The sequence below is a fragment of the Hakea prostrata genome, chromosome 2, assembly GCF_041222555.1.
Source record: "Hakea prostrata isolate BN-2017 chromosome 2, UWA_Hpros_2, whole genome shotgun sequence".
Taxonomy (NCBI): Eukaryota; Viridiplantae; Streptophyta; class Magnoliopsida; order Proteales; family Proteaceae; genus Hakea; species Hakea prostrata.
Genome location: NC_142601.1, coordinates 66,252,318 through 66,270,832, shown reverse-complemented (window position 1 = coordinate 66,270,832; position 18,515 = coordinate 66,252,318). Strand labels below are relative to the sequence as shown.

The following is an 18,515-nucleotide window of genomic DNA, read 5'->3' as shown; positions in this document are numbered from 1 at the left end:
ATCAAAACCTTAAAAATAATTATCCCAAATTTTTCGTGTGGACTTGTTTAAACATGGAGAAAGTGAGATTTCAACAAGGGATATCAATAGGTGATTTACGGCAAGACGCCAGCACTATATGTATTTTTTGACAAGCAAGGTGTAAGTAAAAGATGCGTGAAGAAGAGTAAAGAAAGATGCTTCACCTACCTAAGAGTAAAAGTTATAAGGGTAATTTAGTCATAAAACCTAGCGTATGGGCAAAATGATAATTTATATTTTAAAATTGGAATTCAATAATGAATAAATTCTCATTTTGTTAAAAGTAGGCCATTCGTAATTTTTTCCACTAAATGAAGAAGACCAGAGTTTTACCCCTACTTACTATAGCCACACTAAAGAACTCAAAAGAAAATCTCTGCAAATGGTACAATCCTTAGTTTCAAAAGAAAAGATGATCTCCGCAAATGTCGTAAAGCAACAACAGAGGAAAGCTCAAGAGGGGAATCCCGTATTCAATCAAAACATAGGAATGTGATGAAATAGAGATGAATACACAAGGAAATTCCACAAATCTAGGGTTTCAGATTGAAACCATCCTAGTATTTCATAAGGAAATCAGAAACAGAATTAATCAGCAAAACCGAATACCAGTGGCTTCTTCTCTCAGATCCTTCTTCGTGTTGTTTCTTTCAACTGAAGTTCAATCTTGAGGCACCCCGTGCCGGTGACCTTTTCTGAGGCTTCTTGAGCATCATAAAAATAAAAAGCTTGTATAAATATCCAACTGCTGCTGATTCTTGTTAGCAATACAATCCAGAGTTCTCCTTGGCCATCTGTCCTGACTAATTCTTTCATGATATGCTTGAACTGCTTCCCCCTGAAAAAATTGGAATCCACTGTTATCATTTACATTTGTTGAACTTGTATAATATGCTTAGGGTTGTCACTGACACATCATCTCAAATGACCACACAAGGTTTGGGGGGAAAATGAGTAGGTTACAAACATTTTCCCAGAAGAATAATACTCATACCATAATCTCTAAATCTCTCATCAAAAACCTTCTGTAAATGCAAATACTCGACCACCCAAAGGATGTGGCACGGACGAAACAGCTGATTGAATCTCCTGATAAATTATATAAAGTATGGTCAGTATAAAAGAATCTCATTGACTGTGAAGTTAATGTTATTCTGCTTAAAAACATCGAGTGCTATCCAACAAGTAGCCAGAGCGAAGCATTTGCAATGATATTTTGGACTAGAAAATGAGGGATGCCGTTTAGGAATCACTATGACTGGATGCATAAGGTTTTAACCATACAAAACTTCACTGATCCAAATTCCATTCCAGAAAATTTGAATAAAGAAAGAAAACTAGAAAGTATCATGACTCACATCAGCGTGGTAGCGAGCTGAGAAATGTATTAAAAGAATTGCTTTGTTCTCGAACTTATCAGCATAATCAACTATCTGCAAGAACAAAGAGCAATCAGTTAGAAGGCCCAAGCACATATACCAGGTTGTTACGACATAATGGATACTGGTATCTGCTTCAAAGAATTGACCTCAGACAAGTGAGTGTGTCCATAATCTCTCGCATGTTCCACTGTCATTGCATTGTCAACAAAGGTGCTCTGTGTTTTAGAGGAAAAGAATAATGAGAATACATTTCACCACCAAGGAAGCAAAAAAGAAAGCAAGAGTGGACGAGCATCTCACAGGTCCTAATAGCTACTCAACGACGTATTTATGCGTAGCACTCAAGGAAAATACATTTTAAAGCATAAAATGGTCAAGAAACATATGGAAATGCTACAGACATGCAAAATACATTTCTAAAGTATAAAACGATAAACAAGAATAATGTAAAATATATCACGTATAAAAGGAAAATCATGTACGACAATGCAAGTCCAATCAATTGATTTTATACAAGGGATGAGAATTCTTAACTGTATTAATACCAAATTCTTAAGGTATCATAATCAACAAAAACATCAAGCAACTGAAATGGGTCGGCTACTCGGATCCTTGCTGTATTATTTTATTGGTGTACCAGGTAGGCAGCCGGCACCATACTACATTCAGCATATCATATTTGCATCAGGCCTATTTTGAAGGTATTGTATCAGTGCCTCAAATATACGAAACATGTAATTTAGTATCAGCAGATATGATAGGATACTCAAAACCTTGCCTGGAAAGTTAGTGGGAAACAGCCACCCAGTAGAGATTTACAGTTCACTTGTCCGGAAAAGTATCACAATGCCACGGGATTGCCATATGGCACATGAAAATCTAATGGTTGTCTAATACTCACAAGGATAGATGATCCAGACAAAGTTATACGGTTATACCTTACTAGTAAAACCATAAACTTTCCCAACCATCATCCCAGGAACCTAAGCCTCTATGATTTGAAACTCTCTATAACTTGGTCTATCCTTTTGTCTTTGCAAATAATAAAAAACCACAGTATTTTTTTTTTGAACGGCCAAAAGAATCAAACTGGGAAAAAAGCAAATGCAAAACATGAGAACGAAGTAATGAACAACACTAGGAAAGTTGCATGACAGAAGAATACAACAAGAATGCAATTGAAACCTCCATCACGAGTATCCTTGCCCTCAAAGCATCCTCATTGTCAGGGTCAGCTATGAAGTCAGACGTGGTGTCTCCCGTAAAAGCGATCTCGGGATTCACGACAGTGTTTGTAATCTGCAAGTATCTAGATGATTCTGTTACTGCATTCAAGACCCTCAAGGGGAAATGCATGTATAACAATAACCTTAGAAATACAAATATAAATAGATGTTACTGGGGGTATGAATGCGAAGACAGACCTCCACACCTGAAAACTTCAAGTTCTTGATCTCATTCCCAGAAAGGCCAATATACTCTTGCTTGAGTTTATGCTTCACAGAGTAAATAATATAACCCTACCACAAAGTTATGGAAATTAGCACAAGCAGATACAAATACAAAAGAAGACTGGTTTTCAAAGGAATTCTTTATAAAGTGCATAGAAGATGAACAAAATCATAAATCACCAACATTACCTGGCTTGGTATGATATGGTAAGTTTTGAATGCTCTTACTTTGAGATCTTTCCTCAATTGAAATTCTTCACCTGCATGTGAACAACTATAAAATTTCTGAGAGCTAACCAGTTCTTGGCAGGGTAAGGCTAACCACTTCAGAATACAGGTAGAACTTTACCCACATTCAACCCAATTAGATTGTGCTTCAATTCAGATTGGTCCATTGCTCTGTGCACCTCAAACAGATTTTCTACATTTTCCTTTATAGCTCTGGGTACAATTATTGTAGGTGGTTTCATACTGAACAAGCCTCGGGTGGCAACATACATTGGAAGTCCTCCCTGACACAAATACACCCGTACACACATAAGCATAGAACTAAAATCACTCATTTCAGCAATAAAATTATATTCATTAACAAATAACGCTGGAATTTCCTGCAGTCATTTCAGCAGCAACTAAAAGCATTGTAACCAAATAAGGCAAGATCATATGAACTACAATAGCTATTATACTCTGTGAACATGGAACTCTATGACTAACAATATAGACAAACCTCCAAGGAATCAAAATGTTACAACTCTGGGTATATGCGGGTAATTGCAAGGGAATGTGTAGGTCATGTTAGGGAATATCACTGGTAAAATGGTCCTAAGAATAGGGAAGTAGTCCCTTCTATAAATGTAATAGGGTATGGAATGACAAGGCAATGAAGAATATTGTTTCCCATCTCTCAACTCTCCTCTCCTCTCTGCGGTTCTTCTTCCTCAGTCCCCCTATCTTCTAAATTCTACTGCCAACCCCTCTGAATTTCCTTTGCTCCAAGCTTCACAAATTTGGGTTCATAACATTGATCCGACCTGCAGGATTCAGATGGATGGTGATCTACATGCGATTAGTGCAGAACTATTTGTTCTCCTATCATCAATGGAAAGGAAGCTTGATCAGTGCATTGAACAAATTGGTGCGCTGCCCCTATACCCAGCCCATGTCCACCGTCTGTCTCACCTGAGCCATCACCGGAGATGTTGAGAAAAGAAGCTTTACAAGGTAGTGCCGTGGAGGTGGCTACATCGGCAGAAGAGGTTGAGCAACCCCAGGCCAAAACCCACAATGTTATTCTGGTGCCAGAGATGACAAAGGAGGTTGGGCTAGAAGCCAGATCCCAAGTTCTGCCACATTCGCCCCCACCACCAGACTCAGAAAATGAGGAACCCCATGGCGTTACACCAAGTCTACCACTGACAGAGTCTTCCTCTGTGATTCAAATCCATCATTTGGACCCAATTGAGGTGAAGGCAAATCTGCTTGCTGATCAGCCAACAACAGCAATGATGCAACACCAAGGCTTGTTGATGAGTTCCTCTGAGTTACTCCTGGTTGATGGAGGTAGCATACTTCACCTCTCGCAGTTACTGGCCCAAAATTTTAGATTCCGTATTTGATTGTGGGAAGATTCAATTGCTTTGGAATTACTCACATTTGAACCTTTTTACGGTTCTTTCTAATGGGGAAGTTCCAACTCTCTCACCCACCACCTGTTTGTAGAAATGCAACACTAAATGTACTTCAGCCTTTTGATCCTGGTGAGAGACCTCAGACTACTATTTCTCCCCCTGGAGTGTTCGAAGAAATGCCATGGCAGGATAATTGGTCACTTAGTATGTTCTTTAAGGATTCATGCAATGCCATGGATTCCACTTGCTTAGAACCATTAGCACATGGATTTTATTGGCCATTACTGCTTATTGTCATAAGAAAATCACAGGGCAGCCCTTCACCTTGGAACATGTAAACGGTTGGATGCTAGAAATGGTATGCAGCACATTAAAAACGTTAGAGCAATGAGAAGAGGGAAAGGGGAATTTGAGATTAATGTGCACAAGGGGTTTCCTAATTACCCTGCTGTCTTCATTTTAAGATCAGCTTCTGGGAATGACTATGAGCAAGGAAACTTCATCTTCAAATTACAAAACAAATACACCTTATCACACAGGTTCTTCAAGGCCCTTACCTCCTCAGGGTCAGGTCTGTTCCTGCAAAGAAAAATAGAAACAGGTGGTTTGGAATGGAAAAAAAAATCAAGAATACCTAAGCAGGGTTACTAAGATTAGCATAAAAACCATATGGATACCTGAAAATTCTATTTGGGTTATTAATGTCAACACACAAGAATCAGAAGAAGCTGGTGAAGTCACAGATAAGTGTGTGACATTTTCTTCTAGAGGGAAGGTACCAAATGCTAATCTTTTACCATGTGTTTTTACTTCTAGAACAGCAGCAAGAATGGCAAGTGAAAGCATATCAACAGGTCAATCTTTGTCACAGAGCTCTTTCATGCCTATTCCAGTTAGATTCAAAGGATCGGTATCACATTGTAAGGACCAACTCAGCCCACAAATGCTGTGTGTTAATGTTGCTGTTGAAGTCATGGTTGGTGGCCTTTCAAGTAGAGAAGGAATGGAAGGAATGGGAAAGTTTCCAAAAAGAAGTTCCATCTACAAGTCTCAAGCCTCAACAACAGAAAAACATTTAGTGTTACACTATAGATTTGATGTCCACAGCCCACATCTGCTTTCAGTTGCAACTTGGATTCCCTGGTTAGCATCAAGCCTCTCCTCACTGATTTCTGCAGTAACAAAAAGAGTGGTGCTCTTTTTTACCACTCTTTTTGAGAAAGTACCAAATAATAGGGTTCCTAAATGGATGTATAAGATCGGGTTTCCAGGTTTTCACCAGAGGTGACCATGCAGTTGAATTAGATCTGATTGGCGAAGTTCATGGACCTAATGCTACTAAAAGTTATTTCACTAAAATGAGAAGACATATGGAGCTCTCCTGAAGTGTTACGTAAGGAGATTCTTGACACGATGCCTCTGCTCAGTCAACCGTGTCTCTGGAATTGCAGCCTTTTCCAGTTCTGCTTCCACTCCGCCCGCCATCCAGTGCCAGTGGATCTTCACCTAGCTAGGATTCTAACTCTTGAACGGGGAACAAGATAAATGCTTAACCCATATTCAGAAAATGAAGGACCTGGGTTATGCATCATCTGTTCTCACTCACACTGACCTTATGTGTCTGTATGCAAAAAAAACAGACAATGAAGAGGCAATGAAGAATATTGTTTCCCATCTCTCAACTCTACTCTCCTCTCAGCGTTTCTTCTTCCTCAGTCCCCCTATCTTCTAAATTCAACTCCCAACCCCTCTGAATTTCCTCTGAACATTCAACTCTACGACTAACAACATAGGCAAACCTCCAAGGAATCAAAAACACTAGTGGAAACTTCAAGGAATAAATAAAAGAGAATATAGTTGATCGAGGGTTATAGTGCATTAGCATAACGAACCCAATTGAAATACTAGCATAAAAGATACATTCTTCAAATCAATAGAATGGAGTGAAGAAAACCCTAAAAACCACCATAGGAAAATCTCAGTGAATGGTAAATATAACAACTGGAAATATAATTGATAACACCAATTCCTCTGCAAAATTCCCACAATGAGTTCAGTTCAGCAAAGAGCTTCAGCCATCCAAATAAAAAACGAAGACCACGATTTTATCACCTTAATACCTAATAGCACTGGGCATTGGAATATACAGCAAGAAATGATTACTCACTATATGATCCATGTGACCATGCGAAATAAAGAGGAACTCCTGGGAGATGGCACGCTGAGGGCACCTGCCAATGTCAAAGGCAATCTTGAGCGAAGGGAAAATTATGCACGTCTCTTGTCCTCCAATGGAGAGACCCTCGATAGGATACCCTTCAATCTTGATACCCTTTTGCTTCTCTGAAGATGGGACTGAAATAGGGTCTCTTGACTCGGAGTCCCCTTTCTCTATTTCCATAAGGTTTGCTATTGATTTGTTCAACCAAAATGAACGAATGAATCAGGAATCGCAAAAAAGGGTTCTTACAGTGATGTCTTTAACTTTTAATCCCACCATGCAAAGGCCAATTGAACTCCTCAGTTGATCCCAAAACTGCAGGTTTTAAGATCAAACAGTGGAGAAAATTGCTGATTCAATATGACGGTGGAGAGAGAAACGGATGAGTTAGTGAGTTACAGCGGGGATCGGGAGACAGAGAGAAGGTTTTTGAGTTGTGAATCGAATATTCGAATTCGCCCGACTCTGATCCAAATATATCTTCATTCTTTCAAACTTGTATGAGTGTGGGGCCTACACTATTTTGTAAATCTTTGCTACTAAAAAAAAGTCTCTTAGCCCTGTGTCAGACTTTATGCAAAAGTTTAATACAAATTTATAAAATGCTTCAACCCTTCAACACATTACTTGGGACGCACACAATACTTAAAAACCTAAAACTTATGAATGATCTTCCCTAACAAACTATTTGGCTTCTCACATAATATGAATGATAAAAATTGAAAATGTTCAAGCAATAAAAATAAAAATTCTCCATTCAATTGTTGTGAGAAGATGCAAATACTTACAAATAATTGGCATGACATTTATGTACAAAAACTCCCTAAACCACATAATTGCACTTGATAGCAGTTTGGACCCGTTCAATTATTGTTTATAATCTAAACTCAAGAATACGGAAAAACTACGAGGAAAAGGTTAAGATATTGGAGAAAACTAACAATTATTTAGAACTTGATTAGAAATTTTTTCTTGAGATATGGAAAAATCATTGATGTGCTTAAATTTGCAATATCTAATTTAACATTATCTATCCAATCCACAATGAGGGAGTCGTGATTTGTGATATATTTTGGTGTTGTAACAAGAACTAATGAGCGAATGATTACATACTTTCTTCTAGTAATGCAGTATGGAGAAACCCATGAGGAGAGGATCTTTGATCTTTGCGATAGCTGAGGAGTCACTGTAGGTTTTCTCTTCTCAATCTTGCATGAGTAAACAAGCATGCATATTAACATAATTAACCAGGTTAATAGATACGTATTGTGCCATGGCAAATTTTAAATTACTCTCGTGGTTGTAAATCATCAAAAGCCAATCATCATGTGGCTCAAAAATGGTAAACCATTTAGAGAGGTTTCTTAAAATGGAATCATGCAATAATTTCTTCTCAAAATTTTATGCACAATATAGGTACTTATGATTCATCTTAACAAAAAAATTAGTTAATATTGTTCCTTCCAAAAATCAAGCTACTAGAACTAGAACTGCAGTTCAAAGAAAAACAAACTAAAGAGTTGATTGTATTGAAACAATAAAGAACCAAATTGCCTAGATCATATAGATCGAGTGAAAATTCAACAAGTTGCTACTAACTTAAAAATTATAGTTGCCTCATAAAAAAAAATTGTTTCTCTATTGTACATTCATAGTTGAAACATGAGAGTAATGGGGGTATTCAACTACTGTCTCTCATTTTTAGTTCAGGAGCTTCCAACCTTAGAAGTTTATAATTATGGTTAGTTTTAGATACTGATCTGTTCTTAATGATTCATCGTGTTCTTAGATTTCTTTGCTAGCTAGCCTAAGTGTATCAGCTGTAAGATCCTATTCTCCCCAGATGACACTTGCATGTTATATATATTGTGAGTGATCTTAGATCTTGTTGCTTCCAATAAAGCTAAACACATTTAAATTTAATTAATCTCCAGAAAGGTACAGTATAGGAGGATAAGATTGAAAAATATTTGAAAAAAAAAAAATGAAGAAAACAAGCATTTATATTGCAGGTGGAGTCTAAATATCCCATGTTAAAGAAAATCTTCATACAAACAGTTATGTTGCTACCAATTAGATTCATATTCTTTTAAACCTCTTCATGACTAATAACTTGCAATGAAAACCCTTCATTTGTTGTTCAGAGCTCTTATATAAAGGATGATTCATGAAAGATCACGGATCTCATTTTGCAAGTTCAATACATAAAGAGAATGTTGAGACCTACTTTCACATGTAATACCAAAGCATTCAAGATTGATTGTCATAGTACAACCTCAATACTCAATATAAGGAAAAGTTCAAGAACCCCCTTTTTTGTCCAGAACTCTAATACAGAGCAATGGAGGGAAAAAACAATACCTTTGCTTTTGCATATGCCAATCCTCTTCTCCTACCAATCCGTTACGTACCTTTTTAACTTCATTCATGAACTTGAAAGAAATACAGACACATCAAAGGAAAGAAAGAAATACAAAAGATATTTCACCGGATACTTACCGAACGAAAATCTACATCCACTACTAGCTCAAAAGCTCTTGTAAAAGAGGTGACAATTGTATATTTCATTCTTTAAGCACAGCTACAATAAATCACAAATTCCACTTTGCAAGTTTGATAGAGAAAAAAATGTAGAGACCCACATTCAAATGTGGTATTAGAACATTTAAGATTTGACTTTAATAGTGCTCTCAGTATTTTGTATAATGAAAATACATGACTTAGTTTTTTTTGGGTAAAGAGGCATGACTTGGTTCACCTAAGACTAGACTGTCATGAATAAATCGGGATCATCTCTCCATCGGGTGAACACCCGGCTTCCCAACCACAAAAACATAGTGGAGCCCACAGGTGAAATTTTGAAATTTTTTTAATGTTTTTCAAAAAGTGTTTATCACCGTGGGCCCCACTGTTTTGTGTGGTCGGAAAGTTGTCAAGGAGCATTTTGTGTTCTCTATCGGAGAGCTGATCCTGTCTCGTCATGAAATGACTAACATTTCAAGTTTAAGTACTCCAACTAGTATAATGGCCAACTTAAAAGAATTTTCCCAACTATTTAATCACTTCTAGTTTTGCCAAGCTTCCACTTAGCTATTTCAAAAAAAAAAAAAAAAAAAAAACTCTTACAACACAAAGAAAAATATTTAATTAGAAATATACCTCAAACAAGAACTTTAAAAACTAATGAATCAAAATTATACAACATAATTATAATTATAAATTAAAGATCTAGCATCAATCGAAATCTCGAACATTGATTATTTTTTTTTAGTCATGGTGGGGTTTGGTCCAGTGAACCGGCCTATTTTTATCGGTTTACAAGTGAAAACGTTTTTCTAAAAGTTAATGGTTAGGATTTAGTTATGACCACGTGGCGCTCATTGGGTAGCGGCCGCTGGATGGCCGCTACTTAGAGCGCGGCCGCTACTTAGAGCGCCGCAGAGGATGTTAACCCATTTCGTTAGACTGATCTATGTAGTAAAACGTGCAATTGAATGTAAACAAAATTCATTAAATAATACATCATCTATATAAATTATACAAAAAAATCAACACATAAGATAAAGAAAAAGATTTTTTTATTTTTTAATAAAAAACATACGTATTTAGGTTATCAATTTCCTCCACTATCTCATTACTAAATTTGAATTTCTTTTCATTTAGAACGTTATAAGAGAATGTATTAGGGTTTCGCTAAATCCGGCTCACCTTGATAGGGTCGGGTTGAATCGGGTTGCCCTGATTTATCTTAATGAGTTCCTTATAAATCCATTAGCTACCCAAATGCTCAAATTATTTAAATAATTATATTTCTCCACCAGATTTCAATAATATAGTATTATCAATTGAGTGTTTCCCTTCCCCAAATAACTCATTAACTCAAAACCCAAACCAAAATGAATAAAAAGTATAAACAAATTTCAATTGACCTTGACTCCAACTCCAACTCCAACTCCAACTCCAACTCCATTGGTGTGGTCATGCATCATTATTCCCTACAATTATTATCACTGATGCTTCTTAATTTATCATTTTATTGTAAGTGGAGCAAATCTCTCCTTCAGATTGCATCATGATTCTCACTTAAAAAAACACATAAATGCCTCCAAAGTCAAATGGCTACGTGTGTGTGCAATATAGTTTGTCTTTGTCTACATTCACTGATTCATCACCTCACCAAATATAAATAATGCTTTAAAAAATGTTTCAGGGTCTGAGGCTTCTAGCTATAAAGACAGGCAAGAGATCAGTTGCCCACTTGCCCAACAAAGTGAATGAAGGAATAGAGATAGATTTCAGGTTTTCCTTTTCCCCTACTACTGCTGTTTTAGTTTATTCATCAACGACAAGATGGCCTCATCGCTTTCTCTCACTGTCTTGACTTCAATCTTACTTCTCATGGTAAGCCCAGTTGAGAAATTTAAATTAACACTTCATTAATTGCTTTGTCTTCAATCATATATATCAGTTTCTTCTTCTTCTTCTTCTTCATCTATGTTTGTTTATCATCTTTTAAAATGTTCAGTGCTGATGATAGTTCCTTTCATCTGCAGTTTGTTAGCAGCACTCTTTGTTCAAGAACAAACAGGAAGCAATTAGTAGAGGCAGATATGGATCATGAATCTCATTCATCTGCACCACACATGGATCATATGATGATGATGAATGACCTTGCAGTCAAGATGTTCTTCTCAACCAGTGATTTCAAGATGGGGAAGAAGGTGCCTTTGTATTTTCCTAGTGCAAGAGATCATCCTTCTCATCCCACTTCACATTTCTTGTCCAGAGACGAAGCTGATTCCCTTCCGTTTACATTAAGTAAGCTCTCTGACCTTCTCCAGATCTTCTCCATCTCAAAAGAATCCCCACAAGCCAAAGCCATGGAAAATACTCTGAGAGAGTGTGAATTCAAAAGTGTTGAAGGGGAAACTAAATTCTGTGCTACATCTTTAGAATCCATGCTTGACTCTGTTCGCAGCATCCTTGCTTCTTCATCGTCTTCTTCTTTCAATGTTCTGAGTTCCAAAATCCATAGATCTCCACCACAAGTTGCAGTTTTACAGAACTACACCATAGATGAAGTACCCATTGAGATTTGGGTTCCAAAGCAGGTGGGTTGTCACCCCATGTCTTACCCTTTCACAGTTTTCTATTGCCACCAGACAAGTAATAGCAAGCTTTACAAGGTTTCTCTGGTGGGTGAGAAATCTGGAGAAAACGTAGAAGCTGTTGCAGTTTGCCACATGGATACCAGTAATTGGAACCCTAATCACATCTCTTTTCAACTTCTTGGAATCAAGCCTGGAAACCCTGTCTGTCACATCTTTCCAGAGGGTCATCTTGTTTGGATTCCTTCCAACTTAATTGCCACTTAGTCACAGAAAGCTGCCTACAAACACTACATGGCTTCAAGAATCAGAACAAGATTGTCACCTGTGCACTATTGTGTTTATGCGTTTTGGGGCAGGTTCTAGGGAGAGAAGCAGTTGTTTATGACAATTTTTTTTCTTTTTCTTTCTGGGTGAATATTGCATGGTTTTATTAGTATGTAATTGTCCAACTCGTCCATGTTTTGTACATATAAGGACACGTATTTAATAGAAATTAGTATGTACGTTTGCTTCTATAAATATAATGATACCAAAATAATTATAATAAAATTAAAAAAAAAAAATTTCGTCTCAATTTGCATTTGCATTAAATATGAAGGTTCAGTCTCAACCAACAATCGATCGGGCCAAAATTAGACTGGGGCTCACTTCAAAAACCAAAAGTCAAAAGGACAAGAACACCATCGTGCTTGGGAGCTGCGTTGCTCTCAGCAAAGTATGGTCCATATTCAATTTGAAGCTTAGAGAAAAGAGAAAATCTGAACAATTGAATGAACACTTCACTTAATGGTCCAGATTTGCTCTAAATTTTATAATGCATCTGGGTTTTTGATTGCTAGGAACAGCGCTGCTCCTAGGCAAAATCATATTTATCATATGCTTGTCCTGTCTTAACCCTCGACTTATTCTACCTCACATCCTTTGTAATTTATTTTCATACAAATCTCTTTAATACACTCTATGATTGTAATGCTCAGCATTTTTATTTTTATTTTTTTGGTATCTGAGGTTCATCCGGGCACCTTGTGCACACTTTGATTACATCCTCAGGGGGATGCTTGTCGTCTACAAGGGTCGAACCCATGACCTCTTTACTTAAAAACCAATTAGAAAGTGTCTCTAATGTATTCCTTATAAAATTTTATAACATAATGTCAAGTATCCCAATTATAGTAGTGTATTACAGAAAAATGAATTAGAGCGGATGTGAATCCCTTCTCTTGAACTTATCTCATAGGGTGGACCCGGTAATTAGAAGTTATAACTAGTTCTGTAGTTGACTTTGGGTACTTAAAAGAAATTGTGAATCATAATAATCTTATTAAAGAAATACAAGTTTTCATTGATTGGTGGGTTAACCAGAAAAAAAGGGTGGTTTGTGTGGAATCTGTGACACAGATGAATATATTTGAGTGGAATCTTAATCATTCATATCTCTTTAAGCTACATGAAATCAAACCTAGAACTGACCTTGTCTGCCATTATTTCCCAAAAGGTCTTCTTGTTTGGTATATTTCCAATTAGAATGCCACCAACCCACACATCCAAGCTTAGTTGAAGACATGCTTTCAAGAAACACATCAAGAAATGATAGATTTTTACTCGTTTCATATATGTATGTGCCTGTACTTTAGGCGGCAAGATGAATTTATATTATTTTTATTTTATAATTAAAAAATATTTTTAAATTATAAAAATCATATTATTAAAGAAAGAAGAAGTGAACAAAACCACCAGACATGGAAACCAATTAACAACTGAACGAGCTCTTTGGGTCAATTATTGAAGGCAGTCTCTTTGCTTGATTCAAGTCATAAAGAGAGGGGAAAGTATGGCAAGATAACTGAAGGAATTCAACATCTATTCGTCTCTAAAGGGCATATTCGTTTCAGTCAGGTGGAAAGAATTGATAATCAAGCTGCAGATTGGTTGTCTAGGTTCTTTATGGATCCAGAAAATTTATGGTCTTTTATTCAGGAGCCACCTCCGGATTTAATGGAGATTCTCTGTGTTTATTTTCAAACTAGCTAATCTTATTTCTGTCTATTTTTTGGGTCTTTTGATCCCGTCTATGTACCAAAGATACATAGATGTAGTCATGTAGAGAGTTTAATGTTTTCCTTTTTATATATAAAACTTCATAATGGTCTTTAAAATCTAAGGTCAACATTGTGGTTCTTCACATTAGTATGCTTAATTAATAAATAATTAATATTTAAAGTGAGAGTTGTATTTTACTTATTATTTGGCAAAACTTCAAAAAAAAATTAGTCAATGCAGGGTTGGCAAAGGTAAGGTCCATATGTGAACGACAAAGCTCTCTCTGAGGATGTAAGCAAGGTGCGTGCAAGCTGGTCTAGATGAAACTTAGATACAAAAAAAAAACTTAAAAAAAATTTAAAAGAGATATTTATGTTTTTAAATGACAAATTAGATAAATATATCCAATGAAAATCTAATTTTGAGGTTTGTGTATTTTTTTAAATATAAAGCGGGGTGTCAGTATTTTAAGGTATCTATTTTGGGGTGCCAGTGGAATTTGTTCAAATTAAAACTTCATCTTCTATAATCTTGTGGGTTTTCTATTGATAAAATTGTACCTCATACTTTCATTAATATAATATAAATATACTTAAGTTTTCATATCAACAATACATCTTTTTTATTTATTTATGAGGTTTGTGTGCCTCAACAACTTTCTCATAGGTAGTTTTATATATGAAGAGACGATAAAGAAAGTATATTATATATATATAGGACAAGACTTTGCCTCTGACTTTAAACATATTCAAAACTCTTGACCTTGTAGATCAACATTAAATTTACATGTATTGTATTGTCATTAATCACTCGTCCGTGTCAAACTAGTTTTGTAAATAAAATGTATTAATATTGTATAATCCAACCATACACTTAATATGAATTATTGAGATTTATATGTTCCAAATATTTTCATGATTTTTCAACTTAGACTTTATCAAAGTTTTATTTTGCTACTTAGACGTGTACCAATAATGGAATTATACATACTAGCAAACTGTGAGGTTTACTTGTCCCACTATTTAAAAAAAGATCATACATGGTGTACAACGTTCTTGTATTTAACATTCTTATTTTTATTATTATTATAAAGAATTATTTAAGGGTTGTCTGGAGATTTCAAATATTTAGATATTCCAAATCTATGGAGTCATAGTTCATAAAATTAACTGTTCACAAATGTGATTTTTGTGAATGCGTAAATATTTAACGCCTTTATAGTAAAGATAAAATATTTAGATTTTACCCCATACCCATAAATCTACATATTCACGTTTTTATTGTAAAAATGTGAATCTCTAGATTTCATGAATCCAAAGATTTTTACAACCACTTGGATGTTTATAAACAAATAATGACCAAATTAACCTTTAATCTGCTTGTGCAGTCTGTGATTTTCATGGTTGCGAACTTGCGATTGCACTAATTGATAAAGTTTAATCTGAGTCGTTGAAATGACCATGTGGCGAATATATCCACTTAAACCAAACCGGGATTCTTCCAAACCAACAAAATACAAAAAGAACGAACGAAACCCCAAATCCATCTTCATCTTCAGTGAAACCCTAGTTGCAGAGTCCTATCATTTTTTCCTTGTGACAAACACTATTTCAAATCAAGCTCACACGAATTACAGATATAATCAAGAAAACTCTCATTCTCTTCCAACTTTACCTTTTTTTTTATATATCTAACACTATTTATTATTTTACCCACTTCAAATTGCAACCGTTGGATCTAAGAGTGAAACGTGTCACACATCGAGGTAGATAAGACCAAACATCAGCGGCTAGGGTTTTTCTTTTCTTTTTCTGGTAAAAGCGGCTAGGTATAACTGTATAAGTTAACCTAATTCTCCTTGACTGTAAGTTAAAGAGTTGCTGATTGATACCGTAAGCAGTCACGATTACAGAGCATTATAGGCAGAGCTTCGTTGTACAAAGGATGATCTCCAGCATGTTGGTGTAAGATTTCTGGTTTTAGTGACTCAGATACTTCTTCAAAGAGAATTGCAGATTTTCCCTTTTCTTTCATCTCGTCCTCAATATGGAGTATAGCCATGTTTTCCATCAATTTAGTTCTTTTCACATTCACTGGTGAACTTATCACAGATTCACAGGCAAAGCCTGTCAGGTGCACACTTCATAAGAATTTTGAAGGCAGGAGTTCAAATGTAGTTAGTTATCTTCAATACATTGGTTACTGTTTATTGGGTCAAATGAGTGAGGCGATGGAGGTTTTTCATTTCTATGATGAGGTGGGATAACCATGACATCATTATTGCCTATATTACACAGTTAACTGCTATGGCAAGTCCAGGGAATTATCTTTTCTCTTATTCAGGAGTTTTTAAGAGACTTAAAAAGTTTTTTCAAACAACCTACTGGGCATTTCGGCTTCATTGATTGAACCTTGGACTTGCAATTGCCGTTAATTAGTGAAGTGTTGGTAATGTTTTGGGTCTATATATATCCAACTAATCATGGAAGTAAAGACTGCTATTGCCTCGTCCATTTGACCCAGTAAACAATATCAATCTTTCAAGTGGTGTGTATTAGAAGGCAAGATTGATGACAATTTGATGCATTCTCCCCTGGAACTGACAATGATGTCTGTTTTTTCGAATCCTTGTTATGGTCAACCAATTGTAAGTTTCCTTCTTCCTTTTTATGGACTTTCAATTCAGATAGCTATTCATATTTGTGTTTTTATCTGCTTCCGATGGAACTATGCTTTATTATGTGTTATCTTATATGGGTTTCAATTTTGAGGGTTCCTTTCTTTGAATAACTGTACCAAACTCTGATTCTGTTTTTTTTTTTCTTTTTCAAAAGTTCAACACTTCATTCATAAACTTGCAAGTCATCAGGAAATATGCTTTTCATTTATTTATTATTTGATCCACTCAGGTTTTTAACAGGGTTACTCTTGATCTCTACCCTTCATTGCCAGTAATAGTGACCTGAGGTTATGGGTGTCATAATTTCGATTTCTACCTTTCATTGATATATATGAATACATGTTGATGTGGAAGTTTACTTTTGTTAGTGGCACTCGTATAACATCTAGTGGTTAGCTAGAAAAAAATATTCTAGATGGTTATCTCAAGTACTTAGGCCTTACTTGAGCCTGGCTAAAAATGATAGGATAACACAAAACTTCGTAGTGTGGAGTTAGAATTCAAAGAACATTCAATTCTAAGAGTTATTTTAGGAGAGTAAATGTTGTTGTTTTCTCAAAGCCAAGACCCAAATCTTCTTGAAAAAGCTTTAAGTGCAACACACCTCATGTTATCCTTTGATTTGATGTGCAATTAATGTACAATGATTTCTTGGCCGGTTGACGTGAAGTTTTCAAGATAATGGGACGGTGCATTAAATGTCACTTTTGATTCTCTCCGATAAGTAACATCTTTGATTCATCTCCTAAGAATTAACATCTTTGATGACATCGCTTAAGAATTCACTCCAAATGTGGTGCTTATCATAAAGCTAGCTTCCTCGAATGTCACTTTCCAGAATGTATCCAGCAGTTCATTATTATCTCTCTGATTGGACCAACAGCCAAACCATTCGTTCTAAATCAAACAGTTCACCCTGGTTTGTTGGTGGCATAACAAAATGTAATGCTTATGCAGCATCTAGTTGGAAATGCATCATTTTGTCATGTACATGACTGAATCATTTATGAGCAATAATAAAGAGCAGGCAGGATTACTAACCCCCATCTGTGTACTGCAGGTGAATTATTGTTAGCAGTCCCTGCATTTTACTGAATCATTGACTGGCTTCTTTGGCTAACCTTCTGTTAGTTTGTGTGAAGTGTGCTAAAGTCAAAAATGAAATTGCAATGCTTGCTCATTTTGCTTGAGTCATCCGAGTTATAACTTCTGAAGTCTTCTTTTTGAAGCTTCTCTGTGTTCATGTTGGTATAAGTTTAGAGCTAGAAACTGACCATGAACTAATAATCTATTAATATGTTGGAATTGATGCGAGAGTATAGAAGTTCAACTGAAATGCTTTGATTTTTGGTTGCTTCATGCCTTTGTGGCTTCTATTGATTAGGAAAATGAAGTTTTCCTGCATTTAGTACATGGTCTGCCCATGAATTATATTGTAGATATTACAAATTCATCATTTCTGGCTTTGATGTTGTGAGCCTTGTGCAGGTCTATGCTTGATGCTAATTTACCAGTACCTTTGCAATGATCCTGTCTTCTCTACCGTTGCAGCTCATCAATGTGTGAAGATGTTCACTGATTTAAGGTGTAATCTGTTGTAACACATAATTGAATGGATCTAGCTTTGTAAATTGTATAGAAACCCAAGATATTTACACACCATTAGAACTACGGTTTGAGTTAGTCCTTCCCAAGCTTGGCAATGTAAAGCATGTTGTACATCATTGTGGAGCAACGTTGGTTAAACAGGAGAGAGATGGATGAATTAATGTCTACATAATCAGATTTGATGCAAAAGCTTTTCTTGTAGCGGGGGTTATGCTGTTGAAATTTAAATTTATGGCTCATGCAAAATTGACTTGTGGATTTAGTAGTTCAATCTATATGATTAAAAAAAAAATTTTAATATACCCAAATAAAATGTGAGAGTTATAGCAGGAGTCAAGACCATGGGCTGGACACGATCGAATTATTGAAAAAA

The 18,515-nt window shown here is 35.8% G+C and overlaps 2 protein-coding genes across 2 annotated transcripts; one reads left to right on the top strand and one right to left on the bottom strand.

Annotated features, from left to right (window-relative positions):
• Nucleotides 1–299: 299 nt before the first annotated feature.
• TRZ1 (tRNAse Z1) lies at nt 300–7,129 on the bottom strand. Its single transcript, XM_089145970.1, has 9 exons — nt 6,650–7,129; nt 3,204–3,366; nt 3,044–3,114; nt 2,828–2,923; nt 2,589–2,702; nt 1,550–1,618; nt 1,380–1,454; nt 1,016–1,110; nt 300–859 (listed from the first exon to the last, which is right to left on the bottom strand). The coding sequence occupies exons 1-8, from the start codon at nt 6,881–6,883 to the stop codon at nt 1,036–1,038; spliced, it is 897 nt and encodes a 298-aa protein (XP_089002096.1). The 5' UTR covers nt 6,884–7,129; the 3' UTR covers nt 300–859; nt 1,016–1,035.
• A 3,825-nt stretch (nt 7,130–10,954) lies between these two features.
• Nucleotides 10,955–12,414, top strand: LOC149025763 (BURP domain-containing protein BNM2A-like). Its single transcript, XM_089143185.1, has 2 exons — nt 10,955–11,104; nt 11,257–12,414. Exons 1-2 carry the CDS (start codon nt 11,054–11,056, stop codon nt 12,076–12,078), a joined length of 873 nt encoding a protein of 290 aa, XP_088999311.1. The 5' UTR covers nt 10,955–11,053; the 3' UTR covers nt 12,079–12,414.
• Nucleotides 12,415–18,515: the final 6,101 nt, after the last annotated feature.

Excerpts from the sequence above, each read along its gene's own strand:
- TRZ1 (XM_089145970.1), bottom strand. The coding sequence starts at position 6,883 with ATGGAAATAGAGAAAGGGGACTCCGAGTCAAGAGACCCTATTTCAGTC. Across the intron at positions 3,115-3,203 it reads TCTAATTGGGTTGAATGTGG|GTGAAGAATTTCAATTGAGG; the intron begins GTAAAGTTCTAC and ends GTTCACATGCAG. Across the intron at positions 1,455-1,549 it reads GACACACTCACTTGTCTGAG|ATAGTTGATTATGCTGATAA; the intron begins GTCAATTCTTTG and ends TTGTTCTTGCAG.
- LOC149025763 (XM_089143185.1), top strand. The coding sequence starts at position 11,054 with ATGGCCTCATCGCTTTCTCTCACTGTCTTGACTTCAATCTTACTTCTC. Across the intron at positions 11,105-11,256 it reads CTTCAATCTTACTTCTCATG|TTTGTTAGCAGCACTCTTTG; the intron begins GTAAGCCCAGTT and ends TTTCATCTGCAG.